Source organism: Lethenteron reissneri, chromosome 10, assembly GCF_015708825.2.
Source record: "Lethenteron reissneri isolate LAM-NWPU_2019-01 chromosome 10, ASM1570882v1, whole genome shotgun sequence".
NCBI lineage: Eukaryota > Metazoa > Chordata > Hyperoartia > Petromyzontiformes > Petromyzontidae > Lethenteron > Lethenteron reissneri.
In genome coordinates this window covers 176584-197823 of record NC_083788.1, presented here as the reverse complement: position 1 = coordinate 197823, position 21240 = coordinate 176584, and the positions used below count along the sequence as shown (strand labels likewise).

At 49.8% G+C, this 21240-nt stretch overlaps 1 protein-coding gene and 1 long non-coding RNA gene across 5 annotated transcripts in view; one reads left to right on the top strand and one right to left on the bottom strand.

Moving 5' to 3' along the window:
* LOC133340778 (cathepsin B-like) overlaps positions 1-13158 on the top strand; it is a 41735-nt gene extending 28577 nt beyond the window's left edge. The window contains exons 4-9 of the mRNA XM_061549164.1: positions 3648-3759; positions 5130-5331; positions 5725-5868; positions 7215-7331; positions 9227-9355; positions 11272-13158. Of these exons, the coding sequence (XP_061405148.1) occupies positions 3648-3759; positions 5130-5331; positions 5725-5868; positions 7215-7331; positions 9227-9355; positions 11272-11351 (784 nt within the window). The 3' untranslated portion in view covers positions 11352-13158. The remainder of the gene's footprint in view (positions 1-3647; positions 3760-5129; positions 5332-5724; positions 5869-7214; positions 7332-9226; positions 9356-11271) is intronic.
* Positions 13159-19605: 6447 nt separating this feature from the next.
* Positions 19606-21240, bottom strand: part of LOC133340777 (uncharacterized) — a 30064-nt gene continuing 28429 nt past the window's right edge. For all 4 annotated transcript variants that reach the window (XR_009754941.1, XR_009754940.1, XR_009754939.1 and 1 more), the window contains one exon: positions 19606-20825. This is a non-coding gene — a long non-coding RNA (uncharacterized LOC133340777). The remainder of the gene's footprint in view (positions 20826-21240) is intronic.

Sequence of the window (21240 nt, the reverse complement as noted above, 5' to 3'; positions counted from 1 at the left end):
CACACGATTTCCTGACAAGTCAAGCATATAATGCCCTACAATACCCCATTTTACTTTGGCAATTCCAAGACGGGTACCCCATCCAGATTCCTCAAATTATCAAAGATACATGACAAAGGCATCCTCACAAAACTGTCTCCTCTAAAGAATGTTATTCCTTCATTATGGACAGAGAAGGAGGAAACCACATTACGGTGCGCCAACCTCTTCAACTCAGTATGTTTTCGATTTGTGCCAAAATTGAGAGTGCACCTTTACATTCAACTTAATTAAAAAACGCCTGCGTATGGAACAGCGCTCATCTCAGGGAGACTATCAATGCTGACATACATGCGAACGCTCATAATGTGGGAAGATTAGTTATTTTGCCTTCATCCACCACAGGTGGACCGAGATACATGCATGAGAAGACTCAGGATGCCATGACGTACATCAGGCAATATGGCAGGCCCCATGTTTTTATCACCTTCACTTGCAATCCTAAATGGAAGGAGATCCAGGTTGAGCTTTATCCAAACCAAAAGGCAGCAGACACGCGTGACATCATTGCAAGGGTCTTCAAACTCAAAGTTGACGAACTCCTGAAGCTTATTACGACTAAGGAAGGCGGTGTCTTTGGAAAGACAACATGTAACTTGCACACCATTTGAGTGGCAATAACGTGCTCTTCCTCATGCTCACATTTTGCTGTGGATGACAAACAAATTCATGCAAGTGACATTGACACATTTGTCAGTGCTGAGCTACTTGACCCCCATCAAGAACCTGCCCTATTTGATGTGGTCTGCAAGCAAATGGTCCATGGCCCATGTGGGCATTTCAATCTAAATTCGCCATGTATTCAAGACCGCAGGTGTACCAAGAAGTATCCACGCAACTTCTTGAAGACACTCAATTCAGGCCATGATGTCTATCGATATCGTCACAGAAATACTGAGCATGGTGGATTTTAAACAACACTCAGACCTGCCCCACGAACTCTGAAATGAAGGTTGACAACCAGTGGATCACCCTCTTCTGTGCAAGATCTTCGAGGCCCACATTAATGTGGAATTCTGCAATTCTGTGCAAGCCATCAAATGTTTGCAAATACATCAACAACAGCTCTGACATGCCTGTCTTTGCCTTACAAAAATAGGGGCAGAGTGTGGATGAGGTTAAACTTTTTGTCCAAGGAAGATACATCAGCAGCAATGAGGCCATTTGGATAATTCTTGGCTCCCCCATCCATGAGCGTTCCCCCACAGTCGTCCATTTGGCAGTTCAACTCGAAAATGGTCAACGCATCTACTTCACCAAATGAAATGACCAACAGGCCCTGGCTCCACAAGATACCACCCTGATGGCGTTTTTTGTTTTGTGCCAAAATGACTCATTTGCTGCCAACCTGCTCTAAAAGTACAAATGTGTGTGTGTGTAGGTCTGTGCGTGTCTTTTTTCCCCAGGCAACGCCGGGTACTTTCCGTTATTAGGTTTCTATGTACGTCAGTTTAGCGAAAGAAGCAAGAAATACTAATTATTAATGTAATATTTGCAAGGTGATTATTTAAATAATATTTTTCTATCAACGTGAGTTTAGCGAAAGAAGCAATAAAATTGTACTTAACATGGCCGTGGTAAGGCCTAGTCCCGTGCAGAGCCCCCGGCCTCGCCTAGATTGCCCAGCCTGCTGAGGTGGCACCTTGGCAGGTTGGGGCTGGGCTGCTACTACCCCCCCCCCCAGCCACAATCCTCCCGCCTGCTCTGCAGTAATATCTATGGCCTATAGTGGTAGCATTTACGGACTCTATAGTAGTAACTGCAAGCATCGTTTTGCGTAATTTTATTGCATTTTTAACACTCAAGAAAATGTCCCCATCACCCCCACCGATCGCGTGTGACTTGGTAGTGGCCGTCTCCCCACCGAAGGCGTGTGAGTTGGTATGGTCGAGCGCGTGTAATAAATAAATAACGATGCATCTCACTAAATCGCTAATTTAACTACTTTAAAGTTGAGGGATGGGAAAAAGCAATACCGCTTGCTCACCATGGGGCTTACGGCGTGGTACCTGGCTATTTTTAAAAAATGTAAACCCCACCGTTTGAGAGCCAAAGTGTGCGAACACACACACACACACACAAAAAATGACATTTATAGGTAAGCATGTCCAGTAGGGTAAGAACGTTACAACAAAAACAAACCGTACAAAAACATGATTGAGTGCAAAGTACAAGAAAGGTAAACAAATGACAACTGGCCTCATCAGGCCACAGACAGAATTGTGGAAAAATCCTCCTGTTTATGCGATCCAACCCAATAACCTTCTCATTATGCATAGTATTCGGTCGTGAAAGCCCCCTACTACTACGTGTTAGAGAGAGAGAGACTCGTGGTGCACGGAGGTCCGCGTAACCTTCTCGGCCGTTAACCTTGGTGTGCTGGTCCGGAACGGTTGTGAAGTTAAATCAAGTTCAGGATCTTTCGATTTAAAGCTTTCGTGACTGCAGGGATTCATCTTATTGGTTCTTTCGGTAAAGTCACGTAGAAGGAAAATAATAAAATAATAAAAATAAAACATAATAAAATAATTCTCACGACGTTTCGGCCACAACGCAAGCAGCCGTCTTCAGGTGGAGAACAGGTCTGTCGAGAAGGCAGAGTCTGAATGGCACGCCCCAGGCTTGGAGCGACTTTATGCTGGGATGGAGGGGCGAAGAGCGTCTTGACAAAATAATATGCATATCAAGAGGAATTTAGCATATTTATGGGAAATGCAGATATGCGATTAGTACTACTTGTGAAATGCGTAGGAGGTTTGGCGAGGGGTTGAAAGTCATTATGTCCATGCATGATACTGCTAATCCTGCATAATGCATGGGCATAATGACTTTAAACCCCCTGATGTGGTATGGGACGACGTGGAGCCGAGTGGACTGGCCGATAACTGGTACCAGTGGTGTCAAGATCGACCTCTGTGAAAGAGGCTCGTGAAGGATGCTACCTGGGTCTGCCCCGTGATTTCCTGCCAACGGTCGTTTGACACTTCACATGGCCTCAACGTGCACACAGCCTGGTACAAACGCCATGGTGACGTCACCACCACTTAGTGGCGAATGGCGGTGGTTATCGCCGTTGTTGAGTGACCTTTAGTCAGTCCACCCATGGCATCTGGGTCTGTCCCGTGATCTCTTGCCAGCGGGCATTCGACACTTAACGTGGCCTCAAAGTGGACATAGCCTGGCACAAGCGCCGTGGTGATGGCACTGCCACTTAGTGGCAGTGCCATCACCACTGCTGCGAGTGATTGTGTCATGTGTGTGCTTAAGAGAGCACATGTGTAATGATGTGTGTACGTGTCTGTAGTGGAGCGGTCGGCACGCTGCGCTACGAACCCGACGACCAGAGTTCGATTGCCACTCGCGGCCACCAACACCAGTGACGATTATCTTTAATCGGTTCTGGGCCTCCTCTAGGTTGGCTCAACCTCAAATGAGTAACCTGGTCTGGTGTGTAAACATTGCCACTAGGGAGACAAAGGCAGTCGGGCATGGTGTTGGTCACCTACCCCCTCGTGTGCACTTGGCCTAAAAGTCTGTTAAGGCTATATGGGTAGGGTGGACAGACTTTGTGTGTGTGTAACGCGTGTGTTAATTGGTTGTGTGTGCAGCACACACAAGGTGTCCCAGAGCTTGCCCGACAGCTTTGACGCACGCACGCAGTGGCCCAACTGCCCGACCATCGGGGAGCTGCGCGACCAAGGCTCCTGCGGCTCCTGCTGGGTACGCACGGACACACGCACGACACACGCCGGACACACGCACGGACACACGCACGGACACACGCACGGACACACGCACGGACACACGCGCGGACACACGCGCGGACACACGCGCGGACACACGCGCGGACACACGCGCGGACACACGCGCGGACACACGCGCGGACACACGCGCGGCACACGCGCGGACACACGCGCGGACACACGCGCGGACACACGCGCGGACACACGCGCGAACACGCACACTCGCGTGTGTGCACACACACGTGCACGTACACATGCGTATGCATATACGGGACAAAGATGTGTCGTATAGCCTTAATAGACTGGGGCAATTGGAACCTCATTTGCCAGTAAAAAAATATGTTAATTGGTTTTTTACCCTTCTATTTGGCGACAAAACTGACAGCTTGTTTGCATAGACCACAATACCTGCAGTCATAATGCAAAAAAATACATAACTCTGATAATGTATGCACTGTCCTTGAAGTTGATTGGTCCACACCCGAGACAGCTTTCCTTAGAGCCTAGTCTCACATGGGTTGGACCAGATGACGCGAAAAAGCGCACAACGCAAAGACAATGCACCATCAGAGTATGAGAGCTCGGGGTAAGAATTTATACCATTGGAACCTCATTTGCCAATAAAAAAATATGATAACTGGTTTTTTACCCTTACCCCGAGCTCTCATACTCTGATGGTGCATTGTCTTTGAGTTGTGCGCCTTTTGGCGTCATCTGGTCCAACCAATGTGAGACTAGGCTCTAAGGAAAGCTGTCTCGGGTGTGGACCAATCAACTTCAAGGACAGTGCATACATTATCAGAGTTATGTTTTTGTTTGCATTATGACTGCAGGTATTGTGGTCTATGCAAACATGACTCCTTGTAAAAAAGGTGTCAGTTTTGTTGCCAGATAGAAGGGTAAAAAAACAATTATCAGACTGGGGCAAGTGCTGATAGTGAGCAGCACCTATGAAGGCCGGCACGGCACACGACGGGCTCGGTGACCAGCACCATGCCCGGCCCTCGTGGCGCCCAGTTTTTGGTGGCGACTCGCCGCGTGGCTGCTGCCTCCCTTGTTCGTCTGTGTTTCCTCCTCCACTTCGTGCCTCCGGGTCGTTCTCTCTCTCTCCGAGAGTGAGCGAGCGAATACTGCGCAGCGGTGTCACGGTGTTGCAAGTTCACGTTTTTATTATCGTCATTTAATGATACTCCTGTGCAGCTTGCATGCTGGACCTCCTCACCGTTGACACGTGGTGTGTTCACGCTCGTTACTTCTCCCCCTGTGTCTGCGTGCATGCATCTCCCCCCCTCCCCTTCCCTGTGTGTCTGCGTGGGTGTATCTCCCCCCCCCCTTCTCCTCGTGCAGGCGTTTGGCGCCGTGGAGGCCATGTCTGACCGCTTCTGCATCCACTCGAAGGGCCAGGTGAACCCCCACGTGTCGGCCGAGGACCTGCTCTCCTGCTGCGATGAGTGCGGCATGGGCTGTGATGGCGGCTACCCCTCCCAGGCCTGGAACTTCTGGACCAGCGCCGGCCTGGTCACCGGCGGCCAGTACGGCAGCGGACAGGGTAACCTGTCCCTTGCTGCAACCCTCGGCTTTGTCTACCATGGCCCGCCCTGATTGTGGCCTGGTCTGGCCTGCCCTGGCTTGATCTAACATTACTTGGTCTCCCCTGACCTTGCCTGACCTCACCTTCCATTCCCTTGAGTTGATACAATTTGATACGTTCCTACGGCTGCTCATGTGCGACCGTGTGTGGAGGTGTGACGATGGTGTGCGCTTGCCAGAGTGCGACGCTGCGTCCTGGTGTGCATGTGTTTTCAGCGAGCGTGACTTGCGCGGGGCGAGTAGCGGTGTGGCGATGTGTGTGTGATGCGGCTTGCGGTGTGACTCCGCTCGTGTGACTCCGCTCGTGTGACGCTGCTCGTGTGTGACGCTGCTCGTGTGTCACGCGCTGCAGGGTGCCGCCCCTACTCCATCAAGCCGTGTGAGCACCACGTGAATGGCTCGCGCCCGCCGTGCAGTGGGGAGGGCCCCACGCCCAAGTGCATGCACGAGTGCGTGCCAGGATACACGCCGCACTACAAGGCCGACAAGTACTTTGGTATGCGGACAAACCTGCACGCACACACGGACACATCTGCATGCCCGCGTGCAAACATATCTACAAACACAAAGACCCCCCCCCCCCGCCTATAGCCTGAACAGTCTTTTTGGACAGGATGTTAACTACCTCGCCTGGTATACAGGAGGTCGTGGGGTCGTGGGTTTGTTCCCGAACCACCTGCTGTATATTTTGAGTTTGCGTGTTTCTCTCTCCCCATGGTAGCATGGATTTTTTCCAGGTCCTCCAGTTTGTCTCTCCACATTTCGAATCAACATCATGCCTTTAAGAGTATTTGGCTGTTACGTCGCTGCCAATTCATACAGTTTACAAGTACTATTGTACAAGGAAATAGTTTTCAAGTCCATATGACATACAGCCGTTTTAATACAGCCAAAAAATTTTCATCTATTTGTGGCCAACTAGGTCTGAACTGGCCTGTAATAATGTAGGCACTGATAAGGGGTTGGCAGGTATGCTGTTATAAATTTGCACGCGATAAGCCACTTCATTGAGCTATCATTTGTGGCCATGGCGTTTCTGAAAAAGAGCTACATAGCTCAGTGAGCCTATCCTGGTAAAATAAAAATAGTTTATAGTTTGGTTTATAGTTAACGAGCTCCTCCATGAAGGCTGGACCTGCACACGAGGGAGTGGGTGGCCAGTACCACGTCCGGCCGCCTTCACGCGCACGCCGACACATGCACGGCCACGACTGCTCGCGCGCGAACGTGCACGCACATCTACATGCACGCATGTATGCACATAAATATTTACGCGCACGCTTTTGTGCAGCGCGGGGGGTCCCCGTTCGATTCTTGTTTGGGGCCTAAACACCAGATGAATATCCACACCGGTCCTGAGCCTCCGAGGTCGACCCGGCCATCTTTAAACGAGTGCCCCGGTGCGGCGTGCGCCACAAGCATCGCCACCGGGGAGAAGAAGGCGGCCAGGCATGATACTGACCACCCCCCCCCCCCACCCCATCGTAGGAGGTGCTACTCGCTTAAACGGCACTTGCCGCACCAGTCTGTTCAGGCTACACGGGGATCTTTGTCTTTGTTGGTGATGATGATAGTGGCGGTGGTGGTTGTGATGTTGAAGGGCCATGGGCTGGAGGTTTGTCGTTGGTGGTGAGCGTTGCTCTCAGCCGTCTCCCGAGACTCGGTGTCATCACTCACATGGCCATCACTCATAGGTGTCAACAATAACATCACCATCGCTTACATCTCCAACTCTTCCCCCCCCCCCCCCCACCTTTGCGTGTGGTGTGTGTGTGGTGTGTTCGCGTGCGTGTGGTGCGCGCGCGCGCGTCTGTGTGTGGTGTGTGTGGTGCGTGCGTGCAGGTAAGAAGGCATACAACATCGACTCCGACGAGGGTCAGATCAAGCAGGAGATCTTCGACAACGGCCCCGTGGAGGCCGCCTTCACCGTCTACGCTGACTTCCCACAGTACAAGTCCGGTGAGTTCTGATTGTTATGTTTAGACCGGACCGGAATAAAATGAGCTCTGAAGCTCTTTGAGTTTTCTTTGTTGTGTTTTCCTTTATTAATATTCTTTGGGTTTTTCGGTAAAGTCACATAGGTTCCTTTTTGTTTTCCTTCGTTTTTTTCCTATTTTTTAAAGCAATATAGTAACAAAAATGATAGCGGTGCAAAATAGGGAAAATGCTCAGCAAGAAGCCACTACGACCGAGTATATAGTACGGGGTAGACCCGTGTGATGTAAGAGAATAAAGTTTAGCTGGAAGCATGTATTACTTACTGTTAGTAGCTCAGCTTATTGGAGAGTATATTTAGTATACTGATGATACGTGGTGGTTTAGTTACTGCAGCTACATACTATTAACATTCCTTCCCTTTATTAATGCTTCCCCCTATCACCTCCCTTTGATGCTGCTAATCCTGCATAATACACGGGCAAAATATGACTTTAAACCCTCCGCCAAACCTCCACGCATTTCACAAGTAGTACTAATCGCATATCTGCATTTTCCATAAATATGCTAAAATTCCTCTTGATATGCAAATTCTTTTGTCAAGGCGCTCTTCCTCTTCCCTCCCAGCTTAAATAGAGACTCCAAGCCTGGAGTGTGTCATTCAGACTCTGTCTTCTCGACAGACCTGTTCTTCACCTGAGGACGGCTGCTTGCGTTGTGGCCGAAACGTCGTGAGAATTACTTTATTATGTTTTATTTTTATTATTTTATTATTTCCATTCTACGTGACTTTACCGAAAGAACCAAGAAGATTAATCCCTGCAGTCACGAAAGCTTTAAATCAAGATATCCTCTTGAATAAATGTGTGTATATATATATATAACAAGGATAGGTACCGTGTTCATACAAATAGACAAAGTCGTGTCAGTCGTTTTTTATCATAAGGTAAGAGAGAAATGAAACACAGGAGATGAACTTTTCAAGATTTTTGTTCATTGCAAAATTAGCAAATTGGCATCTTCATATGGTGTTGTTTTCCAAACATCTAATCTAAATATAGAGCAGCAGTGCAATGGGAGGACAAGGAAGCGTTGCTGTCCTATCGTTGATTGGAGACGGTTGTTTTTTAAAATTGGCTTTAGTGAGTGACTGCGGCGGCAGTAGTGACATGGGGCAGCAGTGCCAACCGTAGAAAGATATCACAGAAAGCTGACGAAACAATTGCCTAGGGCCTACTAGAACCGAAAGTACCTGAGGCCTACAAGAACCTTGATCCGGCCTATCCGCCCGCCCCCCCAATGGACATCTGTGAAGAAGAGCTTCGTAGCTCATCGGATTTCTCAAGGATGATAAATTAAGATTCTGTATTCCGAGTTCGAATCCCTTCTCCACGGCCACCACGACATCAGTGACAGCTATCTGAACTTGTCCTGAGCCCCTCCCCTAGATCGATTCGGCCTTTAATGAGTACCTGGTGCAGTGTGTAAACATCGTTACCGGGGAGACAAAGGTGGCCGGCCGGGCGTGGTGCTGGATAGCTCCCCCCGCGTGTACTGTGTCAGCCTTCATAGGGGCTGCTCGCCAACAGCACTTGCCCCAACGGTCTATTAAAGGCTATGGGGGATGTTTGTCTTTGTATGCTGTGGAATTTGACGCACGGTGGTGGTAGTCTGCAAGGGGGCTGTTGAGACGTGGTGGCATTGGTGGTGATGTGTAAGCGGTCTACACACATTGGTGACGTCCTGTAGGATTTGGTGGTGTTATTATTATGTAGGGATTGACACAGTGGTGATAGTGTTGTGGTTTTGGTTACATAGGAGTTAACACAGTGGTGTGTAGGGGTTAACTCTGTTGGTTGTGTAGGAATTGACAGTGGTGTGCCGGTGGTGGTTGTGGTGGTGGTGTGGTTGTGCTGCAGGAGTGTACCAACACGTGGCGGGCGAGGAGCTGGGGGGCCACGCCATCAAGATCCTGGGCTGGGGGGTGGAGGGCGGAGTGCCCTACTGGTTGGTAGCCAACTCCTGGAACGCGGACTGGGGCGACCATGGTAAGCACGCACACACACCACGCATGCCACATGTGTAGTGACATAAGAAGGGAGGGGCTGCTGGGGGCTCTGGGACCCTGAGCGGGCCAGGTGCTTAAGCCTCTTGGCGCCAGGCGTGGGTTCCCAGGCGGGTCAGACGCTTAAGCCTCTTGGCGTCAGGCGTTGGGTTCCCAGGCGCTTAATCCCCTTGGCGCTGCCAAAGGGGGGGGGCTGTGTGTGCTCTGTGGGATATCTGGGGGCGCACACGGCCCCACCCCTCGTTGGGGACTGGGCATAAAAGGGGAGCTCCCTGGACGATCAGGGCCAGTCGTAGCTCAAGACCCAAAACACAAGACCAGCCATCTGAGAACCCTGGGACGCTGTGAGAGCCAGTGGTGGGACTCTGGAACTCCCGACTCTACGACCTTGTGAGGCCGACCTTCCAGAGCGTAGCCAGAGTAGTGTACCGAGGCTGTGTACCTGGGAGTTGTTACAGAGTATCAGGACTGTTGGACTGTTGGAGTGTTGAATCGTAATAAAGAAGTTACCTCTACAAGTGCCTCCGGAACCCGTTACACATGCACGCACGCACACACACCACGCACACCCGCCATGCGCCACTAAGTGACCCCGTGGCTGTGACGTTACCTCGGCGCTTGTGCCAGGCCAGGTGCATTTTGAGGCCACGTGAAGTGTCGAAGGCTCGCTGACAGGAGGTCTCGCGACAGACCCAGCAGGTCCCATGGATTGGTTGACTGAGATGACCGGTAGTTGCACCAACTGTACCCTCTACTCTGCCAACTTGCTGCATTTTAGCCGCCCGGCGCTCCGCTCGTTGATGTGAGCGTCGCTCCTCTGCTCTCCGTTGTTGCTGGAGAGCGACTGCCTCCATCTGCCCAGTAGCAGCATCCATCACGAGCCTACTCCATCGCGCAGGGACACACACTGGTGCAAGGACACGCACGACATCCAGACCATGCACACGCCATGTACCACACACACCACGCACCACAGACATGCAGACTGCATAGTCGCACGCATACACCAACGTACGCTCACATATGCACTCCGCCAGACACAAATGCATGCACAGGCGTGCACTGACGCAGCGTGACACACGTGCAGATGCATACGCAGTGCAACACGCTAACATACCGCCAAACGTGTGGGTACACTACCGATGCGGGCTCGCACACGACACGTGCCGACACGCGCACACCAAAGTATACCCTCCAACAACAATAATAACAGCCTCCAATTCACCGCTAAGCGAAAGTGATGTCCGCGCAACCGCGTGTGCCAGGCTAGGTGCACTTTTGAGACTTTTACGTGAAGTGTGGAAGGCTCACTGGCAGGAGGTCATGGGACACTTTTCACACAAACACAAGATGGACAAAGGTTCCCCTTATAGCCCGAATAGACATTTGGGGCAAGTACTGTCAGCATGCACCTATGATGGCTGGAACGGTCTCCGAAAGAGTGGGTGGCCAGCACCACATCCGACCATCTTTGTTTCCCCAGTGCCGATGTTTACACACCATGGCACAAGGTACTCAATTGAGCCTGAGTCGACCTAGAGGAGGAGGCCCAGGATCGGTTCAGATAATTGTCACCGGTGTTGGCCGTGAGGTGGGAATCTAAACCTGGGATGCCTGGGTTTGTAGCACAGCGAGCTAACTGCTACACTACCACTCCCCACAACGGCAAAGATCACACGCAACAACTGTACACAAACGTACACCACCACCAAAATGCCCCAATGGATCCTTCGGCACAGTTCGCTACAAACACACAGTGGGGCAGCGGAGAGGGGGGTTGTTGATGGACAAAGACAAAAATGAACTAAAACAGCGGTTTGGGTGTTCACTCGCCCCTGATTGTGTGTGTGTGTGTCTTTGTTTTTGTGTGTTCCTCATGGCTGGTCCTCCGGTTAACAGGCTTCTTTAAGATCCTCCGCGGGAGCAACGAGTGCGGGATCGAGGACGAGATAGTAGCTGGGCTGCCCAGCCTGGGCTGAGCGCAGCAATGAGCCACGGTTGGGGGAGTGGGGGGGATGATGGAGTGGGTGGCAGCAGGGGAAGCGGGGTCAAGACCATTGGGCCCGGTCTGGTGACGGCCGGCGTGACCGCCGGGGTCTTTCCGCACATCCATCGTCGCTGCTGCTGTTGTTTTAAAGTGCAGGTTTCCCTCGCTCTACACTGGTAGTAGATACTTTCCAATAAAATCGGCGTGCTAAGGAGAAACGGCATGGCTTGGCACCGCAGAGTCGCCCAACCCTACAATGTGCTGCACGCATGAGGGGACATGGCTGGCTGCGTGTCGAGCTGCGTGCAACGTTGTCCCACGTCCAGCCACTTGGCTGACTTATGCGTGTGAATTCGGACGATTTTATCCGCAGATGTCCCACTGGACAAATTTTGATAGAGACTTCGTAGCTCGTTGCATTCCTCCAGAATAACTATACATATTCAAGATTCTGATTATTCAAACTGCGTTTAATAATATTGTGGAATTTTGGGTATGAGGTGGGCTGGTCGCGTGTTGACATGTATGGCCTGAAATTTCACGGACCGGATCCGCATTGAGCGTGGGAAACCTGTAAGAAACCCTTATGTCGAGTCGTCTGTAGTCCGTAACGTTTTGCCAAATTTTTTACTGGCGGTCCTCGTTTTAAAAAAGACAAATTTCTGGTTTTAATAATAAGGGGTATGGTGCAAATAATAAAGTTTGTGTGGATATTTGTTTTAATTGTCAAATGTTGAATGGCGTGTGTAAGCGCGTGTCAGATCGGTGTGGGGAGCGGTAACGTAGCTGTCAGTGCTGTGATGCGCTACAAACCCGGTGACCCGAGTTGATTCTTGCTCACAGCCCACACCAGATTGTGGATAGGAAATGTTAACTACCTCGCCTGGTATACAGGAGATCGTGGGTTCCATCCTGACCCCAGACGCCTGCTGTATATTTGGAGTTTGCGGCGTCTTTCTTTCTCTGTGGTCGCGTCACGTGGGGATTTGTAGGCGCCAAATATTCAAAACGCACGTTGATTCTAAATAGTGGATGGAAAACCCACGCGACAGCCACTTTGGCGTGCTATCATTTGTGATGACCCAAGTCGCTTTCTGATAAGAGCTACATAGCTCAGTGGACATTTTCCTGAATTCGCCGGCTTCTAATACAACTTATCCACTGGCACATCCGGATCCCCACGATGCAGGTGGTTTTTCCACTGGCTATTTGCCGTGCTGAGCTGGAACCAGACCGTGCAATGGCTGCAGTGGAAAGACAACCTCGCCCCCGCTTCCTGAGCCATGCCCGGCCGGCTCTGCACTGTCTCAGCGCGGCTGACGTGTGTATGGGTAGTGGTGGCGTAGAGGTCAGCATGATGAACCTGGCAAGCCCACTTCGATTCCCGCTCATGGCAACCGCCAACACCAGTGACGATTATCTGAACCGGTTCTGAGCCTCCCCTCTAGGTCGACTCGGCCTCAAATGCATACCTGGTGCGGTGTGTAATAAACATCGCCACTGGGGAGACAAAGGGCGGGACCACCCACCCCCCTTCGTGCCGGCCTTCATAGGTGCTGCTACTCCCTAACAACACTTGCCCCAACAGTCTGCTTAGGCTTTCTGGCAGGGGGATCTTTGTCTTTGTGTGTGGAGGATACCTCGTTTCAGCTGCTGGCCCTGTGGACGTGGCCACGCCACCACCGTGCCTTGCTTGCCTTCACTGCCTTATCCGTCTGGTCCCAAAACATTTTGATTTGTTTAAAAAAAAGTCACATGCACAAACCATTTTAATAAAAAAATAACTGATTTTTAATGAACGGCTTCCCCCTCCACCCGTGTTGGGATTGCATTTTTTTGTTGGTGTGGAAAGGGTTGAGTTCCGCGGCATTTGTTGTGATTTGCTTTTTTTTACTTTGCTCAAATCGATGTCTTGATCAGTTTATTTTGAATTACCCGGTGAGCCAACAAACTCTGAAATTGGGTTTCATCAACAAAAAACGACACCGCCGCTTCTGACATGCGCAACAAAACACAGTAAAATACATCAATAATAAACAACAGATAAGCGAAAAATTGCTAATTATCGGAATATCATTTTGTTAAAGAAAAATTAATTCAAATGTAGATGCCAAGACATAACTTTGCTACTGGGCAAAAAAAAAGGTCCTATAAAAAGGTACCCCCACCACATGTCTGCCAGGGGTGGCGCTGTGTGGGGTAAGAAGCATTCGTGTTACTGGTAGGAACCACCTGGTTACACCAGCCCACAGGGGATTATTGTGTCCATCCGTCCGGTGTGCAGGGAGGGGCTGGGTGGGGAGAATGGGGGGTGGGAGGGGTACGGCTGGGTGGGGAGGGGCTTGATCACCCCGTGGTGCCCTTATAAAATTCAACGTTTAACCTACTCATGCCGGCTTGTGCCCGCCCTCACAGTCGGGCATATTTGCGGAATACACCATGCCGCCGTTGACCCTGGCCATTGACTGAGCAACCCAACGTTCCTACCAGCTCCCTTCGCAGGAATGTGTTTTAAAATGGGCGCAGGGGGTGCTGGACCGTGCCCGCGCCAGCTTCTCGAGTCTGGCGAGTTGCCGCCTGCAGTAGTTTACAATTAAGAAGTAGAACTCCGCCTCTGGATTAGATGATAAAGTAGCGTTTCGTATTGGTGGCGGCTTCCCCTCCACGTGGCTGGGCGATTGAGAAACCAAGCTACACACGGCAACTGTCCCCAGATTAGTGGGGGTGTGAATGCGGTTGTCTCACTCCCTACTCTGCTGTACAGCTCAGGTGGCTTACGACGGCACCAACGTGGTGGGGGAGAGCATTTTTCTTTTCCCCTCTCCCCGAATTTTGGGCCCGGCCCAGCAAAGAAACACATGGCCACCACCACGTGTGACGACCAAATGTAAGCGGCAGGGGTGTCTTAAGGTTCCAATTCATGAACGTCCAAATGATATGCTGCTTTGTCGAGCTATCGTTATAGGTTCAACATGCACACAAAACTGATTTCTGTTTAGTTTGTTGTCCTTCACACCACGCCTCGGATAAGCACAGTTGGTTATGTAAGGAAGTTCAACATACCCACACTTGTATGACAGTAATAAATGGAAGCGAGACCAGTTTTTGTTATGACAACCATATATTGATCTCGAGTGCAAATACGCGGTAAAAACAATCTATCGAAACATTCATCCAATTTTCCCTGATACGTCGAGTTGTTCACATTACAAATTATAAAACCCATGAGGCAGAAATAATCGGCAAAAGACAGTCAATTTAACCAAATCTACATATATGAGTTTAGAAATAAAGTGCTTGGCCGAAGTGCATGGTGGCACCCTGTTCGACGCATGCGACGCGTTTGCCACGCTCACAATGCCCGCCTGCAGGCTTCCCCCTCCCCCCCCCAAGTAGCCGGCCTGTGCATCCGGCCGGCCGATGGTCAATCGACGGGCAACACCCGTCTCTCGACGCACGCAAATAATTTAGGATGTGTAGTTTCAGTGATTCAGAGACATAGTTCAAGCATATTACTAAGCGGAGGAAAATAAACTAACCAGGATTCCCCCAGTAACGGCGAGTAAACAGGGAAAAGTGCACCGCCGAATCCCCGGCTGCTGTGGTGGGCGAGTGAGTTGTGTATGGGAGAGCACCTGCTTGGTGCTGCTCGGGCGGGGAGAGAGGTCACCCGTTGCTGTAACGCAAACGACCCTGGAGATGCTGGCGGGGACCCTGGGGAGAGTTTTCTTGGTGAAGGGCAGGGCGCCATGGAATGGGTTCGCCCCGAGATAGGGGCCTGGGCCCTGCAGAGTGCCTCTGCTCATGTGGCGTCTTTGAGCCCTCGTCAACCCTTGAAAATCTGGAGGAGAGAGCTCTGAATCTCGCTTTGGGCCATACCCATATCCGCAGCGGGTCTCCAAGGTGAACAGCCCCTGCATTGTTGGAGCAATGTAGGTAAGGGAAGTCGGCAAGCCGGATCCGTAACTTTGGGACAAGGATTGGCTCTAAGGGCTGGGTCGGTCAGTCTGGTGTGCGAAGGTGGGGTCTGGGCGTGCGCAGCGGCTGGGCGAGGCTCCTGCCACCATCTCGGGCGGCTGGGGGACGAGTTCCGGCGTGCGCCGGGCCCTTCCTGCGAAGTGCCTCGGCTGCGGCGGTTCGTTGGCTGCGGCCGCGTGGCCCCGGTGGCCCTCCCCGAGGTCCCAGGACCCCGCAAGGTGTAGGGCCGACGCGTCTCCTCGGCCGGCGTCTAGCAACCAGCTTAGAACTGGTGCGGACCAGGGGAATCCGACTTTAATTAACAGGACCCTGTGGGGTGGGCTGGTAGGAACAAACAATTGAATGGCTATAATAAAATGAAATGGCAAAAAATGGCCACCAATAAGTGGATGCCCCGTGGCCCCGCCCTCCACCCGCATAACCCCGCCCCAGCCACCCGTGGCCCCGCCCCATCTTGGTGTCCCCGCCCCCAGCTCGTTGCCCCGCCCCTTACCACCGTAACCCCGCCCCAACGCCGCGTAGCCCCGCCCTCCACCTCGTCCCTACGCCCCCTGCCGCCGTTGCCCCGCCCCAACCCCGCCCTCCACCTCGTGCCTACGCCCCCTGCCGCTGTAGCCCCGCCCAATACACCCCTCGCGGGGGAGAGATTCCCAGGCCTGGCTCTCGGCTGGAGAGCCGCCGACGAGGGGGGGGGGGGGGGTAGGGAGTTGTTTTTAATGTAAAAGCTTTAAATTGAAATGTTTCTATTAAAAAACATCAGGGAATGTAACATTGTTAAACATTAACTCCCTTTCACACACACGGGGGAACTATACGAAGGGAGAGTTTGAGGCCTAGGTCTAGGCTTTAGGCCTAACTGTAGGCTTTAGGCCGCCGTGAGTTAATCGTTAATTTAAATGTTTTAATTATTTATGTAAAAGCTTTAAATGTAAATGTTTCTATTTAAAAACATCAGGGAATGTAACATTGTTAAACATTAACTCCCTTTCACACACGCGGGGGTACGATACGAAGGGAGAGTTTGAGGCCAAGGTCTAGGCTTTAGGCCTAGCTGTAGGCTTTAGGCCGCCGTAAGTTAATTTTTAATTTAACTGTTTTTATTATTTATGTAAAAGCTTTAAATTTAAATGTTTCTATTTAAAAGCATCAGGGAATGTAACATTGTTAAACTTTAACTCCCTTGCACACACGCGGGGGAACGATACGAAGGGAGAGTTTGAGGCGTTGTTCGAGGCTTTAGGCCTAGCTGTAGGCTTTAGGCCGCTGTGAGTTAAATTTTAATTTACAAGTTTTAATTAAACGCTATCTTAGGGAATTATAAGGGAATGTTACACTTGTTTAGCCAGGAAAGCCTCATTAATTTAAATGTTTTAATTAAAAGCTATCTGAGGGAATTATAAGGGAATGTTACACTTGTTTAGCCAGGAAAGCGTCACTGAGTCTAAAGGTTTTTGTAGGGTCATGCCAAGTGTTTGCAGTAGGGGACGATGTTGCTACACGGACGGACGGATGGACGGACGGACGATATAATCTATTGTAGGCTGGTCCACTTCGTTCCTACCAGTAAAACAAAGCATCACAACGGCTCGTGAATGGGTGTTGACACGATGTGATTTCTGCCCAGTGCTCTGAATGTCAAAGTGAAGAAATTAAATTAACTATGACTCTTAACTATGACTATCTTAAAGGTACGTTCCTCTGGGAAAGGAACACGAGTCATAGTAACCTTGGCCTCCACGTGGTCCCGATGGTAACATCGTCTTGAGTTGGTATTCTTGACGATGGGCAACAAGGTTAATGCACAACGTGCTATGGGTGGCGCTCAGGTTGGCGATCCATCCATTACCTAAGCAACACCAACAGTTCATGGCAACGGCGTCCTATGAAATTCTTATTTGTCTCGGTATCAACCCAGACGCATTATGAAGATGTCCATTGGGCATCAGAAGTTGCATGTCCTATGATGCCCAGATTGAGCTGAGAGATGACCCTGGAAAAATCCATTACCTTTCATAACTCTTCTCTGAAGAGGGAAGATGGCGAGGTGGATTGACAGTTACACTGAAATGAGCATTCTATTTGAGCCCGACGACCCTCCACAGGATAATGGTGGTGGTGATGAGCCCCTCCTTGAATTTTCAGTTGAGGAACTTGTGTTAGCAAAATAACCTTTCTGACACGAAGGGTGACACCATCACAGTTCCATTGCCTTGCTCTGACACTTTTTGCAAAATCTGTAGAGAACTGGGCAAAGTGTCAAATGTAGCAGCACACTTTACCATCAAACACAGAGCAATACCGCTTGTGTTTAAGTGCTCCAAATATGATAAGACCGGCTCCAACCACCACGCGATATTTTGCCATGTCCCCATGTGTGGGGGGAATGAAGGATACTGTTGTATATATCGGGTTATGAAATTGTAATACAAATAACGAAAATTAAATTAAGATTCCCGAAAATGCGTAAATCGCAGAAATTATACTAATGTATGTAATTATGCGCATAAATTATGATTGTGGAAATACTCGTATTAATTTATGCAAATGTTTGCGATTATGTTAATGTGGCCAGTTATGCTAATTAGGCTTAGCTTCGCTGCCCAGTTGTATCAATCGGGATAAAACAATTATTGTTGGAAGACAAAGGTGGCCGGGGAGGCTTTGGTTCTATGGGATACATATTATGTGGTCCTGTGTGTTAGACTTATTCCTTGTATTCCTTATGAGTTACCCCCGGTCTTAATATATTGTGGTTATTATTCGGCTTATGTTTAATCAATATTCGTAATTTTCCTTGTTACGTCATTATTTTGAGGGTTTTGCCAAGCTTTGGTATGAGTCTCTCCAGGGATGGGTGTTTTATTTAGAGTTATATTTCGATGCTGGGGAATAGTTTGTTTGGACTTAAGTTTTTCGTGATGGCAGGGGCTCGGTATTTGGTTCATTTGGTGAAGTTATATAGATAGACAGATACAATACAAAATAATATATATGAGTTGTATAAGGGTGAAATAAAACAAGTAATAATAAAGCCACTAATAGATTTCAGTCTTATCACGTTGATTTGTTCTTTTTTCTGAGTTTCAAACTTTTACTGTTAAAGAAAACCATTATGACCCAATAAAATACTTTCGCAACAATATATATGAACCCGACACCCGACTTGCCCACCCTCTGACTCTATAAGACACCGAGGCCAATACAATACACCGACTTGGTGAAACTCTGACCCATCAATCGACCCATTTGACTTCGAGCCTATCCACCGGATCACCAGCTGACCTACTGATCCAATAAACACTCTAACCTGGTAACTTACTGCCAAAATACTGATCCACCAAATGACCCTATAACCTTGCCAGCTAGGCTCAGACTCACGACCAGCTGATCTAATAATCCAAGGCTATCCCCGCTATGAAGGAGGGACCGGTATTATAAATCAATGTTGTGTTTTTGTTCCGCTTTTAGGCACCACTGCCATTACTTGGCCATAAACGTGTTTAAGCCCAGGAGTGTCTGTGCACTCATATTTCCCAAATGGAAGCTGCTCGTGGTGGAGGCAACATGTCACGTCTGGCAATGCAAAACTAGTTTAGCACCAATGGATTTGACCTAAACCAGTTGAAAAATTATCTTTACATTTTTATAAATTAATACACACCGTGAGGAGGGTAGTTCCTTAAACAGCATGCTCGAAATGGTCGAGTGACACGGACGTATGTTCTCCTGTACGTGCATTCCACGTAATTATGTTCTCCTGTAAACGAGGGCTACTCCTAGGAAAATGTGCACAACGCACGCTGCGCTCCCACGGTTTCATCTTTACAATGAATTGCGCTTTCCATGTCACAGCGATCTGCAGGTTCTGCGCTTGTTTAGCTTGAGGTTGTAGTCATCGCCGCGATGCCGCGAGGGAGTCTGCTGAGTGAGCTCCTGCGCCCCGTTATCAATCGAAGGCTCGCGTTGCCGAGCCACGTGTCGCCAGGCTCGATCGGAACACGACGGTGGCTGGGAGGGCTCAGCGGGTTGGTTAAAGTTCTTGGGAGACATCGCAATGGGGGATCAACGTAGGCTCGGAATGAACTTAGCAAAATTATATCACTTGAGAGAGAAGGCTGCAGATGTGTGCGTCGTTGTCTCGTTATCAGCTTTTGTTGAACACTTGGGTGTCACGTGGTGCATTTTATCATTCTCGTGACAGGCTGTGCAAAGGCTGAAGTGGAATTCCTCACACATCCGACACGACACAATATACGCACAGACACACGTAAACTTTACCCCCTGTATTTCCAATATTCCTATAACCGTGCTCGATTCAAGACACTTATTATCTCTTTATCGGTGACACATTTAATAGTCATGTTTTTTGCTGGCTGTTTTGTGTGTGTGGGTCTTTGGGGCTGTCTGATGAACAAAAATAAAATTAGTTCCTTGAGTGTTATCCCCTCCATATACATAGGCTTTGTTCGGGCACTCCAGTTTCCTGCCACACGACGACCAATTCAGCTCCTGCCCTCAGGACCCTCTTGGAAATGCAGCTTGAGACCACCAATCACTGCACTGCCACTCCCCAAATGCAGGATACTGCAGCATGCGTCAAAATAAAATCCATTCCAGTCATTATCAGCACAACAACGGATGAAGGCCCCTCCCGTACGTCACGTTAACAATGGGGGTCATTTGATCATATTTCACCACGCTGGTGAGTGCGAGTGCAAAATTATTCCCGGTGTAGCGATCCGGAGCGTTCCGGCTGAAAGTAAACATTGAGCGTCGCGATGGAGAGAAAGAGCAGTCTAATCACGAGAGAAGAAGGCGCGATGAAGGGACCACTCCTACCCCTTGTAGCAAGCCACCCTCCCTTATCACGCCTCTTGATACTTCTCCACTGTCTATCAATGCTCACAACACGCTCGATTTTTTTCCTTGTTTTTTTTATATTTTCGTCGATTCTTTTGCATGAAAGCCCCGTTTCAGCGAGGCCGGTGCTCTCCTCCATCCCGTAGGCATTCAGACGTGACTCGCCTCCTCTCGTGGAACGTTTGACTTGATGCCCCAAATAAGCTCAAGAAATTAGTTTTCAATCTAGATGATTTAAAAGTGGCTTCCTAATATCGGAAGCGCATCTGAAAGCGTGTGATGTGCTGAGGCCAGAGCACAAATAATCATCCCCATGCAACATGGCTACCATTAAGTCCCCCATACAACACTGCCAACATGAAGTCCCCCATGCAACTTGGCCACCTGGATATCACCCATGCATCATGGCCGCTATGAAATCTTCAATGCATCATGGCCACTGTGACATCCACCATGCAACATGGCCATCGTGATGTTCCACCATTCACCATGGTCCTCTGTGGCATCTCTCATTCCTGTTCTTACCTTGCGGTGATTTGATGCAGATGGAGGCGGTGCCCTCTGAGGACAGCGCCGTCCACGTGGTACAAGATTCGCCCTTATTCCTCGCCTCTCCAGATTGGCTCATCTACACACACACAAAGACAAAGGTCCACCACATAGGCTTTAGCAAGATGTGGGGGATAGTGCAAGCGGCGAGCACTGAGCCAGGATCTCTGAGATCCTGGGCTCTACATTCAGGAGGGTCCTGCTGAGATGTCAGTTCTCAGCGTTCGGATATTTGGCCAATGTCAGATGTCACACTTGGATTAACAATGAGACACGTGTGTATTTAAAGGACACACGCAGATTAATGGCATCCTTCAAACTGTTAAGAGAAGTAGGGCTGGGCCAGGACATGCCACGACCACGAGGAACAACGATGGCTGATGGTCAAGAACAATAACGGAGGTGCAGCCAAGTATCGGAACACGTCTGAGAGGACGGCTGCTAGAAAGATGGAGTGACAAAATCGGTGCTTGGTGGATTATTCCATCGCAGGA